A 19,995-nucleotide genomic window follows, 5' to 3' on the forward strand; every position below is an offset into this window, starting at 1 on the left:
GGTAGGGGCTGATTCTTCTGAGGAAAACCTCTTCTTAGGACACCAGCACTCCCCTCCCAGCGCAAAAGGTAGCACAGAGGAGGAGGTAGGTGGTTTGTGGGCTGGGGAGGGTATATGAGTGGGAAAGGATGCAAGCACTAGAAAGTATGTAGGAAAGTATGGCAATGGGCAGCCAAGATGACAGAGAGAGAGAGGGGAGGGGGTTAGCTGTTGCCTAAGAAAGGGCTTTCATAAGACTCTGAAACCTAAAATTGATTTTTCTTTTATTCTCTGGCAAGCTACCGTTTCTTCAAATTTATCAGACTTAATAGAGACTGGGGCATTTCGGCTCTGGCTTTTATACTTCAATTGTCTGCCAAATATCAAATCCATGATTCAGTTGGTAACCCTGACCTCACACTCCAATCTCACCCAGTAGTTCCTTCTCCAAAACTTTTTTTTGTTATTATAAAGGTGATGTACAGAGCAGTTATAATTTCATAAGTCAGATAGAATGCATTTCTTTTTGGACAATGTCACCCCTTCCTTCTCTCTCTCCTAAAATCCCATCTCTACCCACAAGTTGTATAGTTTATTTTCAAAATAGTGTCTAGTGAGCACCACTGCTGCATTTGTTCACCCTTTGCTCTTCCATTTCTGTGCCCCTCCGGACTGTTTTTTAATTAAGAAAAAACTTGAGATAGGGAAGGGGTATCTTGATATGTTGTGCAGGTTGGCCTCAAACTCCTAGGCTCAAGCAATCCTCTTGTCTCGGCCTCCAGGGTAGCTGGGACTACCTGTATGTGCCATCATACTTGGCTTCCCCAAAACTTTTTTAACTTGCAGTACTGGGGATTGAACCTAGGACCTCACATTTACTAGGTAAATGCTGTACCACTTAGTTGTATTCCAGGTTCTCTAAAAAAAATTCCAGGTTCTCTAAAAAAAATTTTTTTAATGATTCAGTCAGCTAGAAACCATAGGCAAAGATACAAAAATACTTCAGAATGCTACACAGAATTATTTTCCCTAAATATTTCCAAAGGTTTAATAAGACAATTTGTTTATAAGCTACAAACTTTTTCCTAGGCTTTGCCCCTAAAGGTTCACAAGGGTGAGAATTAGGAATGTAGCTAGTGAGCATTTAAAGTATTGCTGTGTAGCCTAATTGTTCAGAGAGGAAGTTCACCAAAAACGTTGCAGCTGCTATGTGTCTGGTATAGGATGCAAAAACAACGTGAGAAGAGCTGAGAGTGTGGCTTAGTGGTAGACTGCTTGGCTAGAATGCATGAAGCCCTGGGTTTGATTCTTCAGTACCACATTAACAGAAAAACCTGGAAGTGGTGCTGTGGCTCAAATGGTAAAGTGCTAGCCTTGAGCAAAAGAAGCTCAGGGATAATACCCAGGCCCTGAGATCAAGCCCCAGGATTGACAAACAACAACAACAATGAAAACAACCCCAAAAACCCAAAAAGAATGTGAGAGTCTTCTGAGATTAATAGAGAGGCATCCTTAATATGGAACTCCAAAATCCAAAAATGCTTCTAATCTGAAACTTTTTGAATGTTAGGAAACCACAGGTGGAAAACTCCATGGTATAGAACCTTGTTCCATGTGCCCAATTATTATTATTATTTTTTTTTTTGGGTCCGGTCGTGGGCCTGAACTCTGGGCCTGGGCGCTGTCCCTCAGCTCTTCAGCTCAAGGCTAGTGCTCTACCACTTGAGCCACAGCGCCACTTCCAGCTTTTTTTGTTTTGCTTATGTGGTGCTGAGGAATCGAACCCAGGGCCTCATGCATGCAAGGCAAGCGCTCTACCACTGAGCCACCTTCCCAGCCCTGCCCAATTATTTTTAAACAAACTAACAACCAAACAAGTAAATAAGGTGGGTGCTGGTGGTTTCCGCCTGTAATCCTAGATATTTAGGATCCCAATTGGAAATCAGCCCAGGCAGAAAAGTCTGAGACTTTTATCTCCAGTTAGTCAGCTAAAATCCAGATGTAGAGGTATGGCCCAAGTGGGAGAGCACCAACATTGCACAAAAAACAACTATCAGAGCACAAGACCTTGAGCTGAAGCACAATTAACCAATCAACAATCTATAATAAAATATAATATTGTATCAAAGTACTCTCAGTCTATATAGGCAGTATAAATAAATTCTATGTTTATACTTACATTATACTCTAAGATAGATCATTATATATGGCAAATATTCCAAAATCTTAATCCAAAATTTGGGACATTTCTGGCTGCAAATCATTTTAAATAAAACATATTTAACCTGTGATTCAGAGTTCATATCTTTATTAAATAGGTCATAGGTAACGTGTAGTCTTACTGACTAATGGTTACTGACTAATAGTTACTGACTAATGATTACATTGACATTCAACATTAAGGATATGTTGATTATCATTTTGGTTCATAGAGAAGCAAATAATGGATATTTTTCACTTCTACATTCTATTTTTCTTTAGTATGATCAAATATTAAACTCTCTTACCTTGCATTTCAATAGTACATTACATTCACCAGTCACTTCCCAGCTCAAATACTCAGCAAAATGTGGACCTATAAAATTTTAATGATACAAGCAATCACATTATCAATCACAAATGAAAAATCAAAGTCATCTTAAGTGCTACGGTGATTAATGATTGAAGCTACAGATTCTGTTTTCAGATATTTTAGTGGCTATATATTTAATAAAAACTATTTTTAATTGTTATTTATCAGCCATTAGGATAATCAATTCTGTAATTTGTGATACAAATCAATTGTAATTTGTGATACAAACAATATTGGAATATTTTATACAACAAATGAAAAGTTTCTTTTTAGTTGGCCTATTTTTACCTTGCTTCCTGATCCATTCTTGCCGCTGGAATTCTGCTTCTTTCTGGAGTTCTTTATAAACTAGAAATTGAAAAACAAGGTAATATGAAATTGAGTTGAGCAGCAGAAATGCAAATGTGAGCTAAATGGTTTCTATTCATTACTATAACATTATTCATTCATGGTAATGACCATAGTTGTTTTGATTTGTGTGTGTGTGTGTGTGTGTGTGTGTGTGTGTGTGTGTGTGTGGTCGCTGATCTGGGGTTTGAACTTGGGGTCTAGTTGCTGTCCTTGAGCTTTTGTTGCTCAAGGCTAGCACTCTTTTATTTGAGCCACAGCTCCATTTCTGACTTTTTGATAGACAATCTCATGGAATTTCTTACTAAGGTTGATTTTGAACCATGATCCTCAGATCTGAGTCTCCTGAGTACCTATGATTACAGGCATGTACCACCCTCTGGCTATGCTTTGCTTTTTTGACCATGAAGAAATAGGATTGAAAAGGTTAAAAAAAAACTTTGCCATGGTCATAAAATGAGGAAATAGTCATCATTACGGGATGTCACAAATGTAGAGATCTGGCAGCCTCTCCAATACTAAAGGCTACATTTTAAGTTCTCTTGGTTTATGGAAGCCTACAATGACAACCTAGTTATAATGTATGATTAACAGATTTGGCTTGTAATACTTGTGCATGTTTTTTTTCTCAGTTCAGTAACTTAGAGTAAGTACACATTGTAAAACAGAATCATCGTTTATTCCTGAGACACATATACAGTCTCAGTTCTATTATAATCTTTTTCACAGGAGAAGGTTAGTAGTAAGTACTGGCTTATATATGAGACTAGTGAGGTGCAGCCTTGCCAGAGGAATAGAAGTAAATTTGGTGTTCTCTCTGTGTGTGTGTGTGTGTGTGTGTGTGTGTGTGTGTGTAGTGGTCGAGATACTTGAACTCAGAGCATGAGTGCTGTCCTGAGCTTTTTCACTCAAGGCTGGTGCTCTACTACTTGAGTTACAGTGCCACTTTCAATTTTCTGGTGGTTAATTGGCGATAAAAGTCTCATGGTCTTTCCTGCCCTTGAACTGCAGTCCTCAGATCTCAGCCTCCTGAGTAGGTAGGATTACAGGTGTGAGCTACCTACCAGTGTTTGACTTGGTGTTCTTTTAAATTAATGTTCACTTCTGTGAAATGAAATATAGTGGAAAGCATTAACTAGGTATAGCATTTTGATCATAGGAATTTAAGTAAGAAACAATTCTTATTATCTTCCTCAGTATGCCTTTTATGTCATGTATTTTCACTGAAGCATGTATCAAAATGTTGTAGTTAATGTTTCTTGAAGTTCTTACCATCTCCAATGAGGACCAGAGTAGAATGACCAGTTGCTTTTCCATCTTGAATCTGGAAAGTATATGTTCCCTCATCCTCATCCTGTAGCTTTTCCATGAACATTTCAATTATGCCAGTGTTTCGGTCAATATGCATCTTGTATTTCTTCAATGTGAAAAGACAGAGATAGAGACATCAGTAAGGTAGGCATTTTACCTAGATAGTAATAACCTTAATAAAATAAAGACAAACTCCAAAGAAATATAACTTTAATATTTCTTCACGACTAAGCAAGTCCCTTAAAAATTCGTATGTGGTATACAACCTAGACCAGAATTTATTGAATAGTTTGAAGTTTAATTTCTTTAGTCTAAATAAAAATTCATTACCCTATATTACAAAATTCTATCAAAAAGTTGTCTTAGATTGCCATTTTATCTTCCAGATTATATTATTGTGTGTGTGTGTGTGTGTGTGTGTGTGTGTGTGCCACCCCTGGGGTTTGAACTCAGGGCCTAGGCACTGTCTCTGAGCTTTTTTGCTCAAGGCTAGCACTATAGCACCTGAGCTACAACTCCACTTTCAGCTTTTTGGTGGTTAATTAAAAATCAGAGTTTCAAGACGGGCGCTGGTGGCTCACGCCTGTAATCCTAGCTACTCAGGAGGCTGAGATCTGAGGATCGCGGTTCAAAGCCAGCCCGGGCAGGAGAGACTGTAAGACTCCTATCTCCAATAAACCACCAGAAAACCGGAAGTGGCGCTGTAGTTCGAGTGGTAGAGAGCTCGCCTTGAGCTGAAGAGCTGAGGGACAGCGCCCAGGCCCAGAGTTCAAGCCCCATGACCGACAAAAAAAAAAAAAAAAAATCAGAGTTTCACAGACTTTCCTGCTCGGTCTAGCTTTGAAATGCAATCCTATGTCTCAGTCTCCTCAGTAGCTAGGATTATAGGCATGAATGAGGTAGGTTACATTATGCTTAACTAGCAGAATAATATAAAACTATGCAGCTAGGGAGGAACATGTTCCTCACTGCTATATCTTCTGCATCTAACACTGTATGGTAAATACATAGTAGGAAATCAGTAAATTACCTGCTAAATTAAGATGTGAATAAAAGTGCTTTAAAAGCCTTTGAAATCTACTTACTCTTAATGAACTAAAATAGCCCTATTGGACTCTTTTTATTTTATTGCTTTGTTTAACCACGCTTTTATTTTTTAGCATGTAAAGATAAACCTTAGTCCTCAGGGATATAGGCACAAATTCTATAGCAATTCTGAATTGATTAAGGGTTTTTGTTTTTGTTTTTTGCTGGTCCTGGAGCTTGAATTCAGGGGCCTGAGCACTGTCCTTGAGCCGCTCTGTGCTCAAGGCTATTGCTCTACCACTTGAGCCACAGTACCACTTCCCGCCTTTTTTGTTTATGTGGTACCGAGGAATGGAATGAAGGACTTCATGCATGCTAGACAAGCACTCTACCGCTAAGCCACATTCCCAGTCTACTTGATTAAGTTTTGCTATAAAACATATCATGGAATGAAGGCTCAAATCATGGAGCAACTCTATCCCAATTCTTTTTTTTTTTTGGTCCAGTCATGGGGCTTGAACTCTGGGCCTGGGCACTGTCCCTCAGCTGTTCAGCTCAAGGCTAGCGCTCTACCACTTGAGCCCAGCGCCACTTCTGGCTTTTTTTTTTTCTTTTTGCTTATGTGGTGCTGAGGAATTGAACCCAGGGCCTCAGGTATGCAAGGCAAGCGCTCTACCACTGAGCCACCTTCCCAGCCCCCACTATCCCAATTCTTATACCCCATAGCCTCTCTTGCAGGAAGCTAGTATCCAGTTGAGGCCAATATTTTATTAGCTTTCTTCTAGTTTAGCTTGCTTCTTCCCCCACCCCACCCAGTTTCTCCTCAAAGGAATGCCCAGTAAACCACGAACAAAAAACTCTCATATTCTCTTTATAAGGATCCTGATGTAATATTTTAAAAATATCATTCAATGAATGGGAAGCACAGAAATGGTGAGACAAGGGGTAAACAAATGCAACAGTGATATTCAATAGACACTGTTGAAAGATGAACTATCCAACTTGTGGGGGAGGAGAGTGGAGAGGAAAAATCGGGGAGAAAACAAGGGAAGAGGGGACACTGTTCACAAAGAAAAGTACCCATTACCTGACCTACGTAACTGTAGCCCCTCTGTACATTACTTTTACAATAAAAATAAATGTAATCATTTTTTCAAAAATCGCTCAAAGAAAAGAGAAAGAGGTGCTAAAAAATCCAAGTCACTCCTCCTCACCCTTTTAGCTTCTCATTCACACCCATGACAGTATAGGGGAGGACCAGGCCTCCTGAAGCCCAGTTCTTCACACCACTTGAGCACTGGCTCAAATATGTCTTTTATGATATCTATGGGAGGAGAAATGAAGCTCAGATGCTGTAGCTTTATGTATAAAAATTGTTTGTATTAAAAGCAAATGAATAGCTCAATAGCTATGTACATATGTCCATGTAAGATGAGGTTAACCAAAATGAACCCCAAGATATGGACATAAGAGGTTTCTTTGTTGTTGTTGTTAATGTACTATGTGATTTCTTTTGTGTGTTTTCTCCCCTTATGGATTATCCCCTGCTGTCACGGTATCTGATTTTGGTACACTGGGTATGGTATATATGTTAATCTGAATTAGGGAAGGGAAGAGGAACAACAAAATGGTGAGACAAAGGACAAAGAGGGAACCAATGTACAGTGGTACTCACAAGACAACATATTGGAAATGATCTGTACAAACTGGGGGGATATTGGGAGAGAGGGAAAGTGGGGAAAAAATGAGGGAGGGGATAATAAGTTGGATAAGAAATGTACTCACTACCTTACTTATGTAACCACTCTGTACATCACCTTGACAATTAAAAAAAGGAAGAAAAAAAGAAAATGGTGAAACAAAGGACAAAAGGGGAACCAATGCAACAGCGATACTCACAAGATAATATGTTGGAAATGAATTGTACAAGTGGGGGACATGGAGGGGGAAAAGGAAAGTGGGAGAAAAATGAGGGAGGGGGTAACAAGTTTGACAAAAAATATACTTTCTACCCTACTTATGTAATTGTAACCCCTCTGTACATCACCTTGACAATAAATTTTTTTAAAAAGCCAAAATAAAGCAAATGGAATAGCATTCTATAATCCATACATACAGAGATAAGACAGCCAATGAAAATAACACACACACACACACAATCCCGTTTAAGTCCAAAAGTAAATACAATTTTGCATCGCAAGTTGTAAGAATGTGTGTTTTGTCCTTTTTGTACCTTCATAGTTGGGTGCAATAAGGACATACTGTATTTTAAACCAGAAAGGCCACAACAAAGTTTCTCACTGCATTTTCCTGAGCTTCTAGAACAAAAGGTCTGTTTTCTTCATGTAAGTGTCATGTCTGTTGGGAGTGTCAATGTGAATAGCCTTCATCTCTTTTAACAATACATTTAAAAAAAACAAACCACTCATTTATGCAATAAACACAGCTATTGACAAAACAAAAAAACAAACAAACCAAAACTGTGCTTTTTGAGAGGATATGAAGTATTTTCCGTTATTTACCAAGCAGTGAGAAGCTGTGAATTCAGGCAAGGGTGTCTTCACCTGCCCAGGCAAAAGCAGCTCTGTATTCAGGGGTGATCATATTTCTTTTTTTTGGGGGGGGCATCCGGTTGTGGGGCCTGAACTCTGGGCCTGGGCGCTGTCCCTCAGCTCTTCAGCTCAAGGCTAGCGCTCTACCACCTGAGCCACAGTGCCACTTCCGGCTTTTTTCTTTTTGCTTATGTGATGCTGAGGAATCGAACCCAGGGCCTCAGGCATACAAGGCAAGTGCTCTACCACTGAGCCATCTTCCCAGCCCCGAGTGATCATATTTCTGAGTTTGCCTGAATAGTTTTAGTTTATGACTACTGTCTGGAATTTTTTTTAAATAGCACCCCTTTTCATTCTCCAAAGTGTTCTGGTTTAGGTAATACAATATAATCAATCTCTATTTTCCTGTTGCAGTTTTACATGCAAGAATAATTCCAATCCCACAATCTTCTGCTCAGCAGTTCTCATCCCAACAGAAAAAAAATGAAAAATTATAAGACCTACCGGCCCCTCAAAAATTTCCTTTTCATTAAATATGTAGTTAACTTTGGCATTGCCTGACAGCTTCTCAGCCTGCATCCAAAACCGGACCTGACCTTTCTCCAAAATTTCAACTGCCAACTCTGATTTAGATGGAACAGCTGTGGAAAATGAAAACAAACATAGTAAGTAATTATACTGCTAGGCATTTGTATTGGTATGGATTTCCAGCAAGTAAAAAGACCATTAGGGAAAAAGATGACAAAGTCCTGTACTTCTTGGGATATAAGACCTAGGTCATTTGTCTCTGAATTACAGTCATGTAAAAATGAGGAGGGTGAATTTCCCCCTAAAGGCAAGTTAGGTGTAGTACTGGGAGTTGAATCTGACTTTGTGTTTGCCTACCACTTGAGCCAGGCCTCCTGCCCTTTTACTTTTAGCTGAGTAACTGGGATTATAGGCATCACACCTAACCTTCTAGAGTACTTCTAGCTAACAGCTTTGGTTTGGTTAGGGTTCTTCAAGGGAGATAATAAGATATGATGGAAATAGTCTGAGATGGCCCCGTACATCTGGTTTAATTCGAAGTCTGCTATAACAAATGAAGTGCCGTTAGGTAGGTTATTTTGAGTCCTTAGCCCTCACTGACTTGTCTATAAATAATGGAATTAAAATAAGCATGTGGATTAGTCAAGACATTTTCCAGCTATAAGAACTAAGGTTTAGTATCTTAGAAAGGAATTGCATTTTGTTTCATTTCAAATAATTTTAACTCAATTTAGTTTCTTCCAAGTGTTTTTTTAAATCCTTTTTTATCTTTTGGTACTAGAGTTTGAACCTAGGGCCTTATACATGCTACTAGGCAAGTACTCTACCACTTGCACCAACCCCCCGCCCCACCCTTTTACTTTATATTTTGGGTTCTTTTACATTAGATCTTGATCACTTTGACCAGATTGACCTTGATCTCTCTTTTTTTCCTGCCTCAGTCTCAATAGATTAAATCAGTCTTAAAAAGTGAATTAATTTTGGGTGGTAGAAGGTGTGTTGGTGAAAATAAGATGTGTTTTTAAATGTTTTATTAAATAAGATTAAAAATTAATTTTGACTACACTATCAGCCCTACGTATCCACAAACCTATAGCCCTCCATATTACATCCGTAAATTCAATCAACCATGGATAGAATATATTTTTAAAGTTGCATCTGTGCTGAACATGTATAAGTTTTGTAATTATTCCCTAAATGATACAGTAGAACAATTATGTACATGGTATTGTATTATACATTATAAGTAATATATGGGTTATTTAAACATAAGGGAGAATGTGGGTACATTCTATACAAGTATTATGCCATTTTATGTCTTTGGGATTTTGGTTTCCATAAAGGGTCCTGGAACTAATCCCCCATGGATACTGAGGGATGACTATATACTCAGGTTCATCATTTAAATCCTATCCATCCCAATGATATACTAACTGACTGTGATCCCAGGAACAAGAAAAATTCTTCAGAGGCAAACAAGTGAGTTACTATTGAGAAGTGATATTGAAATAGAGTATGGTTTTCTTCACCTAGAAGATGAATTGACATATGGTATCTAATCCATACCTGTGTTGTCTAAGCCATTTGAATTCCAGTGAAATTTTAAAGGTTGGCTGACATCAGGATTAGATTTTAAATCTCTTGGAACTTTCAGTGTTCTTTAGAATAGCTCCTCCAGTCATAGCTGTGTAAAGACAAGACTCCAGGGCACATTTGGTAGGAAAGCATAGCCCTTTCTCACTGATTAGTAGCTTTTAACTTTCTCTAGGGGAAATCATTGCCCTTCACTTCCTCTGAACTGTTCTAAAACTATTTCAAAAATTTGGTATGTACTGTATTTTCAATTATAAGCTTCCTAAATGTGTACCAAATGTATAGCAATATTTTTGTAGTTATCCTAAAATTTTCCTTTTCAAGGTTCAAGGGATACCTTTCTTTTTCATTTTCCCCTATTCCACTATAAAAGTCAGTCATAGATTAATTTTTCTCCTGCTTCAGAACTGAAAGGAAACCCAGAAAACATCTACCAATTACTATTGAGGGATAAATGGCTTGGCTATAAAATGAACCTCACAGGCACATGTGTTGTACACATGATCCCAGTTGGCAATGCTATTTTGAGAACTTCTGGGGGACTAGCTGGAGGAAGTAGGTCAATGGCAGCGTGTTATTGAAGGCTATGTCTTGTCCTGTGCCCCTGTCTGTCTATCCCTCTCTGCTTCCTATCACTATAAGGTGAATAGCCTCTTCCTCCATACGCTTTAACCATGGTGAGTTCTGCTTCACCATAAGACCAGAATCAAGGGAGCCAAGGACTATAGACTGAGTCTTCTGAAATGATGAGCCAAAATAAAAAGAATTCCTTCTCTTAAGTTGTTTTTGTCAGGTATTTGGCATATCAAAGAGAACAGCCAACTGCTGCGGGACTGCATAAGCTTTGGAGTTTACTATGGTCTTGAATAGCTGCTGTCCTCTTAAGTCAGTGTTTTCACATGCTAAGATGGATAGTATATACCTCACAATGCTATTAATATGAGTAACTATAGTAAGAATAAATTAAGATATTGTGAATAATGGTCACTGCTCAAGAAACTTAGTTTTCTCCATCCCCACTTCAATTTTACCGATGAGAAAACTGAACCCAAGGATAAATCAGGGATATAGAATTGATTCCAGAATTGTTCTCTCTGATAAGCACTAGTAGTTTCCAGTGTGAGTAGATCATCTGAATAAAGATCCCAAGATAGCAAGAGCAGAGGCTAAAGTTTCTCCCTACAAGACATTTATGCTTGCTCTGTCTTGATAAGTGTTGAATATTTATTCTAAAGTTGGGCACCGGTGTGAACTTGTAATCCTAGCTACTCAGGAGGTTGAGATCTGAGGATTGAGGTTTGAAGCCAGTAAGGGAAGAAAAGTCTGTGAGACTCATCTCCAATTAACCAGCAAAAGCCAGAAGTAGAGGTATGGCTCACATGGTAGAACACCAGCCTTGAGCTAAGTGAGAACTCAAGACTTGCAGTTCAAGCCCTAGTGCCAGCATTCCATAAAAGTCTCTTCTAGAGAAGCCTGGATACCCCATTCTGAGGACAGCAAGAATGTAGACTAGAATGGAAAGATGGATCCTTCTGAAAGGCTCCAGTTCCCATACAGTCACTGACCTCCCTGAGTCATAAGCATATCCTCTGGGGGATAAAGGTGAGTCTGAGTGGTCCCAGACAGCACAAGGTAAACATGGCAGGTGCACACATAACAGTCCATGATGTGGTTAGGGGAAATGGCACTAGAGCAAGACCATTTACTCTTCACCAGCTGTATGGAATTGATTTAGTTACTTAACTTCCCAAGGTTTCATATTCTTCACCAGTAAAATAAGTCATCATAGTCCTGACACTTTCAAAGAAATTACAAAGTTCAAATGCAGGTGGCTCAGTGGTAGTATGCTTGCCTTGCATGCATGAGGCCCTGTGTTCAATTTCACAGCACCACATAAGCAGAAAAAGCTTGAAGTGGCACTGTGGCTCAAGTGGTAGAGCGCTAGGCTTGAGCTGAAGAACTGATGGACAGCACCCAGGCCCAGAGTTCAGGCTCCAGATTGACAAATAAATAAATAAATGCCCTATAAGGATCCTGATACATAATAAGCACTTTAGAAATGTTGGTTGTCCATATTTGGGGTGGTGGGGGGCACACACATGCGTGTGCACAAATGTGCCAGTACTGTGGCTTGAACTTAGGGACTAGGGCTCTTGGTTGGCTTTTTCACTCACTGCTGAAACTCTACTCTTTGAGCCATACCTCCACTTCTGGCTTTTTGCTGGTTAACTGGAGATAAGAGTTGCATGGATTTGTCTACCCAGACTGATTTGAAACTTCAATTCTCAGATCTCAGTTTCCTGAGTGGCTAGGATAATACAGGACCCACTAGCTTCTGACTTCTTGGAGTTTTTTTCTTTCTGAGTTGCTTCAAAAGTATCCTATAAATACCGAATGTCAAATACAACGCGTTGCCAACTAAAATACATCTATGTTTACATATATACTTTGTGTCAAGCTAAGGACATATTATCTGTGTAGGTAGTAATAATGAATGTCTACAAACAAAGAGAGATTACACAGGATGTTGGTAATACTGAAATGTACTCTCCACCCTCAGATGAGCAACATAGCATTAACACTAGCAAGGCAGGCTAAATTATTTTCTATATTTAGCTTTATGCCCATGTATCTTTTTATTCATATTTAAATTTTCTGCTCTGGAAGTTAATTTGCTTCTGGCAAACTATGTTATTTGTAGGTTTAAGGCATGTACTTAAAGGCTTTCAAAAATATTTTGAAACCACCTTAACAGAGAGGAATTTTTGGTGCCAAAAGATAAGGGAAAATCATACTCTTTCTGATATTCTGTAAGAAATGAGACCATTCAAAACTTATTAATCAAGAAAAGGACTTAATTAACATGGCAGGCTTGATTGACAGTGAGTATAAATTGAGAAACCAGAAGTTGATTCTATCTGCAGATCTCTGAAAATATTCCTAGTGAAAGAAAGTTCATATAGGGAAGAAAAGTACCAGAACTTAATTAAAATGCTGCTTCAGTGGGCTTTCAAAATTTTCACTAGGTTGGGAGTTTTAATCATATTTTTGGGGTCCTGCTCAGTGTTTACTAAGCTGGTACATACAGCAGTAGGTCACAAATCCCAAATACTTAAGTTTGCTGCACCAACAATTAGAGTCTTCAAGCTTGGGCAAGATAAAATATCTCAAAGTATACTAGTTATTACAAATAAGGGAAACCATGGGACCTATGTTTCTTTGGGCCTGGCTTACTTCACTTAATAGAATTTTTTCCAAGCCTTTCCATTTCCTCACAAATGGGGCAATGTCATTCTTTCTGTTGGAGGCATAAAATTCCATTGTGTATATATAACACATTTTCTTGATCCATTCATCCACTGAGGGGCATCTGGGTTGGTTCCATATCTTAGCTATGGTAAATAATGCTGCAATAAACATAGTCGTGCTGGTAGCTTTAGTGTGGTCTTGTTTATGATCATTTGGATAAATGCCCAAAAGTGGGATTGCTGGTTCATAGGGGAGCTCTATGTGGAGTCTTTTGAGGAACCTCCATACTGCTTTCCAAAGTGGTTGAACAAGTTCACACTCCCACCAACAATGCAGTAAGGTTCCCTTCTGTCCACATCCCCTCCAGCATCTGTTGTTATTTGATGTTGGTATGATTTGTGGAGGGGAAGGGAAAAAACAAATAGTTTAAATAGGGATACAGGTGGACCCATTGCAATAATGAGATGTACAAGTCGTTATGTCGAAAAACGAACTTTACGGGCTGGGAAGGTGGCTCAGTGGTAGAGTGCTTGCCTTGCATGCATGAGGCCCTTGGTTCGATTCCCCAGCACCACATAAGCAAAAAGAAAAAAAGCTGGAAATGGTGCTGTGGCTCAAGTAGTAGAGCACTAGCCTTGAGCTAAAGAGCTGAGGGACAGCACCCAGGCCCAGAGTTCAGGCCTCACGACCAGACCCCCCCCCAAAAAAAGAAAAACGAACTTTACAACTTTGGTGGGGGGGGGGAGGATTAGGCAGGAGGGGTGGGGGGATGGGAAAGGGAAACAAAGGAGGAGGCTACAATGCTTGATAAGAAATGTACTCATTATCTTGCCCATGTAATTGTAACCCCTCTGTACAGTATTTTCACAATAAAAAAAGAAATATCAAGAAAAAAAATCTTAAAGTAACTAACAGTGACAATCATCAGTTATAACTGCCTTATTTCCATCTCCACGTTCAGATGATCATTGAACTCTGTCCAATAACTCTCCCTCTGGGAAGGCCCAGGCAACTTGAATACAACAGTGACACTGTCTTGACTTCTCTCATCCTCATCCTTTAAGCTGAATGTAAATGTTATTGTGGAGAGGGCACTGCCCAAGTACTTAACCAATATTTATTGTCTGACTAACTAAGTTAGTAGATGCTGCTATTTCTCTCCATTTCTACCATTATTTGGGAGTAGATAATACAAATCTTCTACATGGTTTGGAGACAGCATTGTATTAGGTGTTGTAAACTTACAAGTGCCATTTCTGGAAAAGACACAAAGGCACAGGGAAATGTAAGCTTCTCTGTTCACAGGGTTAGCTGAAACTTACAGCACAGAGTCTCCAGGGAAATCTCTATCTTCCCACACAACATTTCAGAGTTAACTTTTGAAACATCACTTGTGATACTGTTTTTCCAGTTGAATGGTGAATAGGCATACAGATGAAAATAGCTTGACTAATGCCACATGGCAGGTTTTCTCTTAGGTCTCAGAAGTCTACACCTACACATTCAACCCCCCATAGGTACTCCACAGTGCTGCAACATCCAAACTCACTATCAGCCAATCATTTCTGGGTAGGTAAGAAAAACTAGCTTCTACAGCAGTATTTTTAAAAAATCACAACCTCCACTGAGAATTTAGGGAGATCTCTAAATCCTCTCCCCAGGAAAGAAAAGTCCATGTACAAATATATAAAATTTTGTCCATAGTCTAGAATAGGGATATAAGTTGTGTTCTTTTGCTTATTTTCTGTTTTTGAGTTGTTTTTATTTTTTGTTACTGATGATTAAACTCAGGGCTTCATACTTGTTAGTCAAGGGAAAAGACTATTTTAATGAAAAAATAGTTAAGTATTTAGGAATTCCTTTAAATTCTTAATTTAAGAGGCTTTTTAAAACCACTTCCAATTTATTTTCTCAAATTCTAGGCTGTGTTTTTCTGGTTACTTCACTAGTTTGACCACAGGATAAAAGATCCTATCAGGCCAATGGAACCTTTCGAGTGTTATTTCAGACTTTCTCTTTCTTTAGGTGTCAATTGTTCAGTTTAATCTTTTATACAAAAGTTGCTTTATTTATCAGGTTATAAATAGTTCAGAAGGATTCTATTTCTTAGATCTCCTTACCCTATTTTCCAAGTGTTTAAAATCTTAGGTACTGTCTTTAGATTACCTTTATTTAGAGGGATGATTCTTCTATCAAGGGCTAATTTTACTTAAGGTGTGTGTGTGTGTGTGTGTGTGTGTGTGTGTGTGTGTGTGTGTGTAATTTCAAAATATGTAAGCAACAAAGGAAGAACTTCATAACTCAGATGTTATACCTATGTATCCTGGCACCTCTCTGTACAATAATGAAGGATGAGGATATTTTTCTATGTTATCTTAGTTTCTCTAGAGAACAAAGGCCAAGAAAAGAAGAACTTCTAGAAAGTGCTTCTGTAGCACTGATAGGCAATCCATTACACATTTCTAAGAGCTTTTTCTATTGATCTTGTCAAAGCTGTCACCTGATTTACTATAGAAGTTACTCCACAGTAAGATTGCTAAAAATACGTGAATGTATTGTGGCCACTTACTTGGGAACTTGTGTTCCTGGCTGAGAGCAAGCAAACGTTTCATTTCTGTAGGGAGAAAAGAGAACAATTACACTCTAACCTGTTAAAACAAATGGTCCTTAAGAACAGCAGATAAATCAAAGCAATATCATACTTGTGAGGGCAAAGGTTTTAAACATACCTGCTTCATCTATTAGGTAGCTTGATGCTATTCCATCAGTGTCTGTTACATCGCAAGAGTAAATGCCTAAGTCATCGGTCCCGAGGTCTTTGAAAGTCAGTTTTGTCCTGAAGAACAATTTTTTTTCTTAGAAATAAAGCTGTACTGGGTCTAGAAAACTGTCACTGACTATATCTCTAGGCACCCACAGGCAGGACTCCTTTCATTTGGGATGCTTGTCCTCTGCTCCTGCTGAGCAAAGCCTACCCATTCTTGTTATCTCAAGATAAATGTCATTTCTACTAGAAAGACTGTCCTGCTTCTTCCCAGGGGATGATGGTGATGGGAAGGGGCTGATAAAAGTTCCTAATCTACAAACCATGTTATATATTAACACACATCAGGCACAAAGGTATTTGGCTTGTTAGCCCTTGCTGAGGAGCCTAGATTTTTATCCTATAGGGCAAAATGTGCTCTACCTTTCTTTGGGTTCTTCTTCACTCTTATCCTCTACACTTCCCTTTTCAGAAGTGATTATATACCACTGAGATTATCCCCAATGTACAATTACTGTGCTGTCAAAGATGTTTTCCTTTGTGCTTTGTTGCATCTCTACTACACTGGACCTTGTATAACACATAACTTGTGTCATGAATAAATGATACGTTATTAGTCAAGTTCATTGTGTTTTCTAACTTTGGCAAGTTTTATCACTAGTTAATGGCTAATATCAACTATACATTTGGATGCTAAGTCCACAAACTAGAAGAAAGTTTATAGTTTGACTGTGTTTTCTTTAAGAAAATGTGTTGTACCACAAGACCTTTGGAAGGTGTTTTAAAAAGGATTTTTATTTTTAAGATTTATAGTGAGTTGAAGGTTTTATAATGCTAGCTATAAAATACTTGTGACTTTATCCTCTTATTGCAAGAAAAGTAAGCAGAAATGAGTGAGTTTACTTCATGCTCCTACAATGGGAAGGACACCTGTTAGGATGGAAATAATCTTACTTGTTGCCTTTGCTTTCCACTTCTAATCGTGCAGAATCCTCAGTAGATACATAATCTTTGGACCAAGTGAATTCTGACTTTGGAGTCATCTGATCACATTCAAAGTTCAATGAAATAACTCCATCATCATCCACATTTACAACCACCTCTTTGGTTCCTAGAAGATCAAAAAAAGTCTCTGATACATTGCAGTAGAAATCAACCAAGTTGATTGATTGATTTGGAAAGCATCCCCAACTTTGGGATGCTTTACTTAAGCTTTAAAGCAAGGCATTGTGATTAGGTAAGGGGAAAGACACAACTGCTTAGTAAAGGACTAAGAAAAAAATGTTTAAATAAGGATACAGGTTGACCCATTGTAACAATGAGATGTACAAAACACTATGTTGAAAACGAACTTTACGACTTTGACAAGGCAGGGCAGGGGATTAGTTGTGAAGGTGGGAGGGCAGAGATGGTAGGGGGAAAACAAAAGAGGAGGCAACAATGCTCAATAGGAAATGTACTCATTACCTTGCTCGTGTAACTGTAACCCCTCTGTACAGCATTTTTACAATAAAATCATACCAAAAATTGGTATTATGATAATACAGTTGTGAGAAGGGACTGATGATAATCAAGGGGCATGGCAGTGTTGGGAATGTCCCTTATCAGGCCTTACTTCATAACTCTACTTCAATAATGCCCATACCCAGTCAGTCTTTAGGAAGGAATAGAAAGAGATTAAAGAAACCAGATGGAATTTGAAGGAGGAAAATAGAACAGAATTGACTGTATTCACACACTTAAGTTTGTGTTATTTTAAAAGAGAAAACTATACAGGAACTTTATGTTAGAATGACAACAATCTTAAAAAGACTGTTATTGAACTACATGGAAATGAGCTAAAGTGATTGGCTGTGTTTCAAGAAGATAGGTTTGGGGATTTTAAAAAGAAAATTCGTTCATGTATTCAGTTATTTTATTTTTGAGGTTTACAATAAATTGCATCTGTAGCAATTACAGCAATTCATAGAGAGTACAACTTACGAAACATTCACAGCATGTCTAACTTCAGTAGGACAAAAACTAACTGTACTATCAAATTTATACTCATTCAGTTGCCAGCCTAAACCTGGTTTATTTCAGTATATTAGGAAAATTGTATTTAGTCTCAGAAAGGTATAGCTTTAGTTATGAAAAAACATTAAAGAAACCTTCCCATAGATTTTTCCCAGTGGAATGATGTTTTCTCTGTAGATTGTAGAGTAAGGTCCAACATCCTGTCCTAGTGCTCAATAAAACTTATCAGAAAGGAAAAAAAGATAAAAAGCTCTCCTAGGGAGGGTCCAAGAAAAAACATGTACACAGAGAGTGAGTGGCATAAGGCTTTTGGTTCCTGAGTCAAACAGTTGACCTAATTTGTATTCTTACTGATGGTAGTGTGTACTTCACACACACATACATACATACACATAATAAATATATGTGAATATATATTATCAATATATATCCAAACATATATATATATAGATAGATAGATTCAAAAAGTGACTATTAGCATATATAAAGTTTAGAAAGGCTTTTTGTTTTGTGGTCAGTCATGGGGCTTGAACTCTGGACCTGAGTGCTGTCCTACACTTTTCAGCTCAAGGTGAGTGCTCTAATGCTTGAGCCACAGAGCCACTTCTGGTTTTCTAGTGGTTTATTGGAGATAAGAATCTCCTTTCCTCTTTAGAGAAGTTTCTCTTTAAGTCTTCAAAAGACTCCACATAGAGCTCCCCTATGAACCAGCAATCCCACCTTTGGGCATTTACTCAAATGATCACAAACAAGACAATACTAAAGGTACCAGCACACTATGTTTATTGCAGCATTATTTATCATAGCTAAGATATGGAACCAACCCAGATGCCCCTCAGTAGATGAATGGATCAAGAAAACATGGTATATATACACAATGGAATTCTATGCCTCCATCAGAAAGAATGACATTGCCCCATTTGTTAGGAAATGGAAAGACTTGAAAAAAATTATAGTAAGTGAATTAAGCCAGGCCCAAAGAATCATAAATCCCATGGTTTCCCTTATTTGCATTAACTAGTATATGTCTGAGACAAGCAGAAAAAGTCAGATAAGTTGATGTTAGGTGAAATGAACACCAAGATAAGTATTCAAATGTTTTATCTTTCTTGTGATTGTTTCTAACATATTTATAAGATGATTTCTTTGTTGCTTTGTATGTCCCTCCCCCACAGTATAACTCCTGCTTTTATTGTATTTGATGTTGGTATAATTTGTGGAGGGGAAGGGAAAAAACAAATCATTTTAATAGGGATACAGGTGGACCCATTGCAAAAATGAGATGCACAAGTCGTTATGTCAAAAAACGAACTTTACTTTAGTTTTCTACATGTAGTTAACCAATTTTGCCAGCACCATTTACTGAAGAGGCTGTCTTTCTTCCATTCTATTGTTTTAGCTCCCTTATCGAAGATTAGGTGGAAGTTGTCATGTCCAAAACGAGCTTTACAACGTTGGTGGTGGGGGGGGGAGGACAAGGGGGGGAAGGAGAAAGATTGGGATTGGGGGGGGGAGGCTGGGAAGGGATGTGAAGGGTAAACAAAAGGAGGAGGCTGCAATGCTTGGTAAGAAATGTACGCATTATCCTGCCCATGTAATTGTAACCCCTCTGTACAGTATCTTCACAAATAAAACAAAAAAAACCGAACTTTACAACTTTGGCAGAAGAGGGGGTGGGGGGATGGGAAGGGATGGGAAGGCAACAATGCTTGATAAGAAATGCACTCATTATCTTGCCCATGTAACTGTAACCTCTCTGTACAGTATTTTCACAAACCCACGGTATAATCCCTGTTCTCACTGTATTTGATATTGGTATAATTGTGGAGGGGAAGGGCAAAAACAAACTGTTTAAATAGGGATACAGGTGGACCCATTGCAACAATGAGATGTGCAAATCGTTATGTCGAATCGTTATGTCGAAAAACGAACTTTACAGCTTTCAGGGGGGCGGGGTGGGGAAGATGGGAAGGGATGGGAAGTGGAAACAAAGGAGGAGGCAACAATGCTTGATAAGAAATGTACTCATTATCTTGCCCATGTAATTGTAACCCCTC

At 38.5% G+C, this 19,995-nt stretch overlaps 1 protein-coding gene across 1 annotated transcript in view; it reads right to left on the bottom strand.

Moving 5' to 3' along the window:
- The window catches only part of Myom1 (myomesin 1), a 125,009-nt gene that overhangs the window by 16,245 nt on the left and 88,769 nt on the right, over window positions 1–19,995 (bottom strand). Inside the window, exons 21-27 of the mRNA XM_013027158.1 lie at window positions 16,877–17,033; window positions 15,888–15,994; window positions 15,728–15,772; window positions 8,293–8,429; window positions 4,172–4,316; window positions 2,840–2,899; window positions 2,487–2,554 (exon numbers count right to left, since the gene is read on the bottom strand). Of these exons, the coding sequence (XP_012882612.1) occupies window positions 2,487–2,554; window positions 2,840–2,899; window positions 4,172–4,316; window positions 8,293–8,429; window positions 15,728–15,772; window positions 15,888–15,994; window positions 16,877–17,033 (719 nt within the window). The remainder of the gene's footprint in view (window positions 1–2,486; window positions 2,555–2,839; window positions 2,900–4,171; window positions 4,317–8,292; window positions 8,430–15,727; window positions 15,773–15,887; window positions 15,995–16,876; window positions 17,034–19,995) is intronic.

This window comes from Dipodomys ordii, unplaced genomic scaffold (assembly GCF_000151885.1).
Source record: "Dipodomys ordii isolate 6190 unplaced genomic scaffold, Dord_2.0 Scaffold100, whole genome shotgun sequence".
Taxonomy (NCBI): domain Eukaryota; kingdom Metazoa; phylum Chordata; class Mammalia; order Rodentia; family Heteromyidae; genus Dipodomys; species Dipodomys ordii.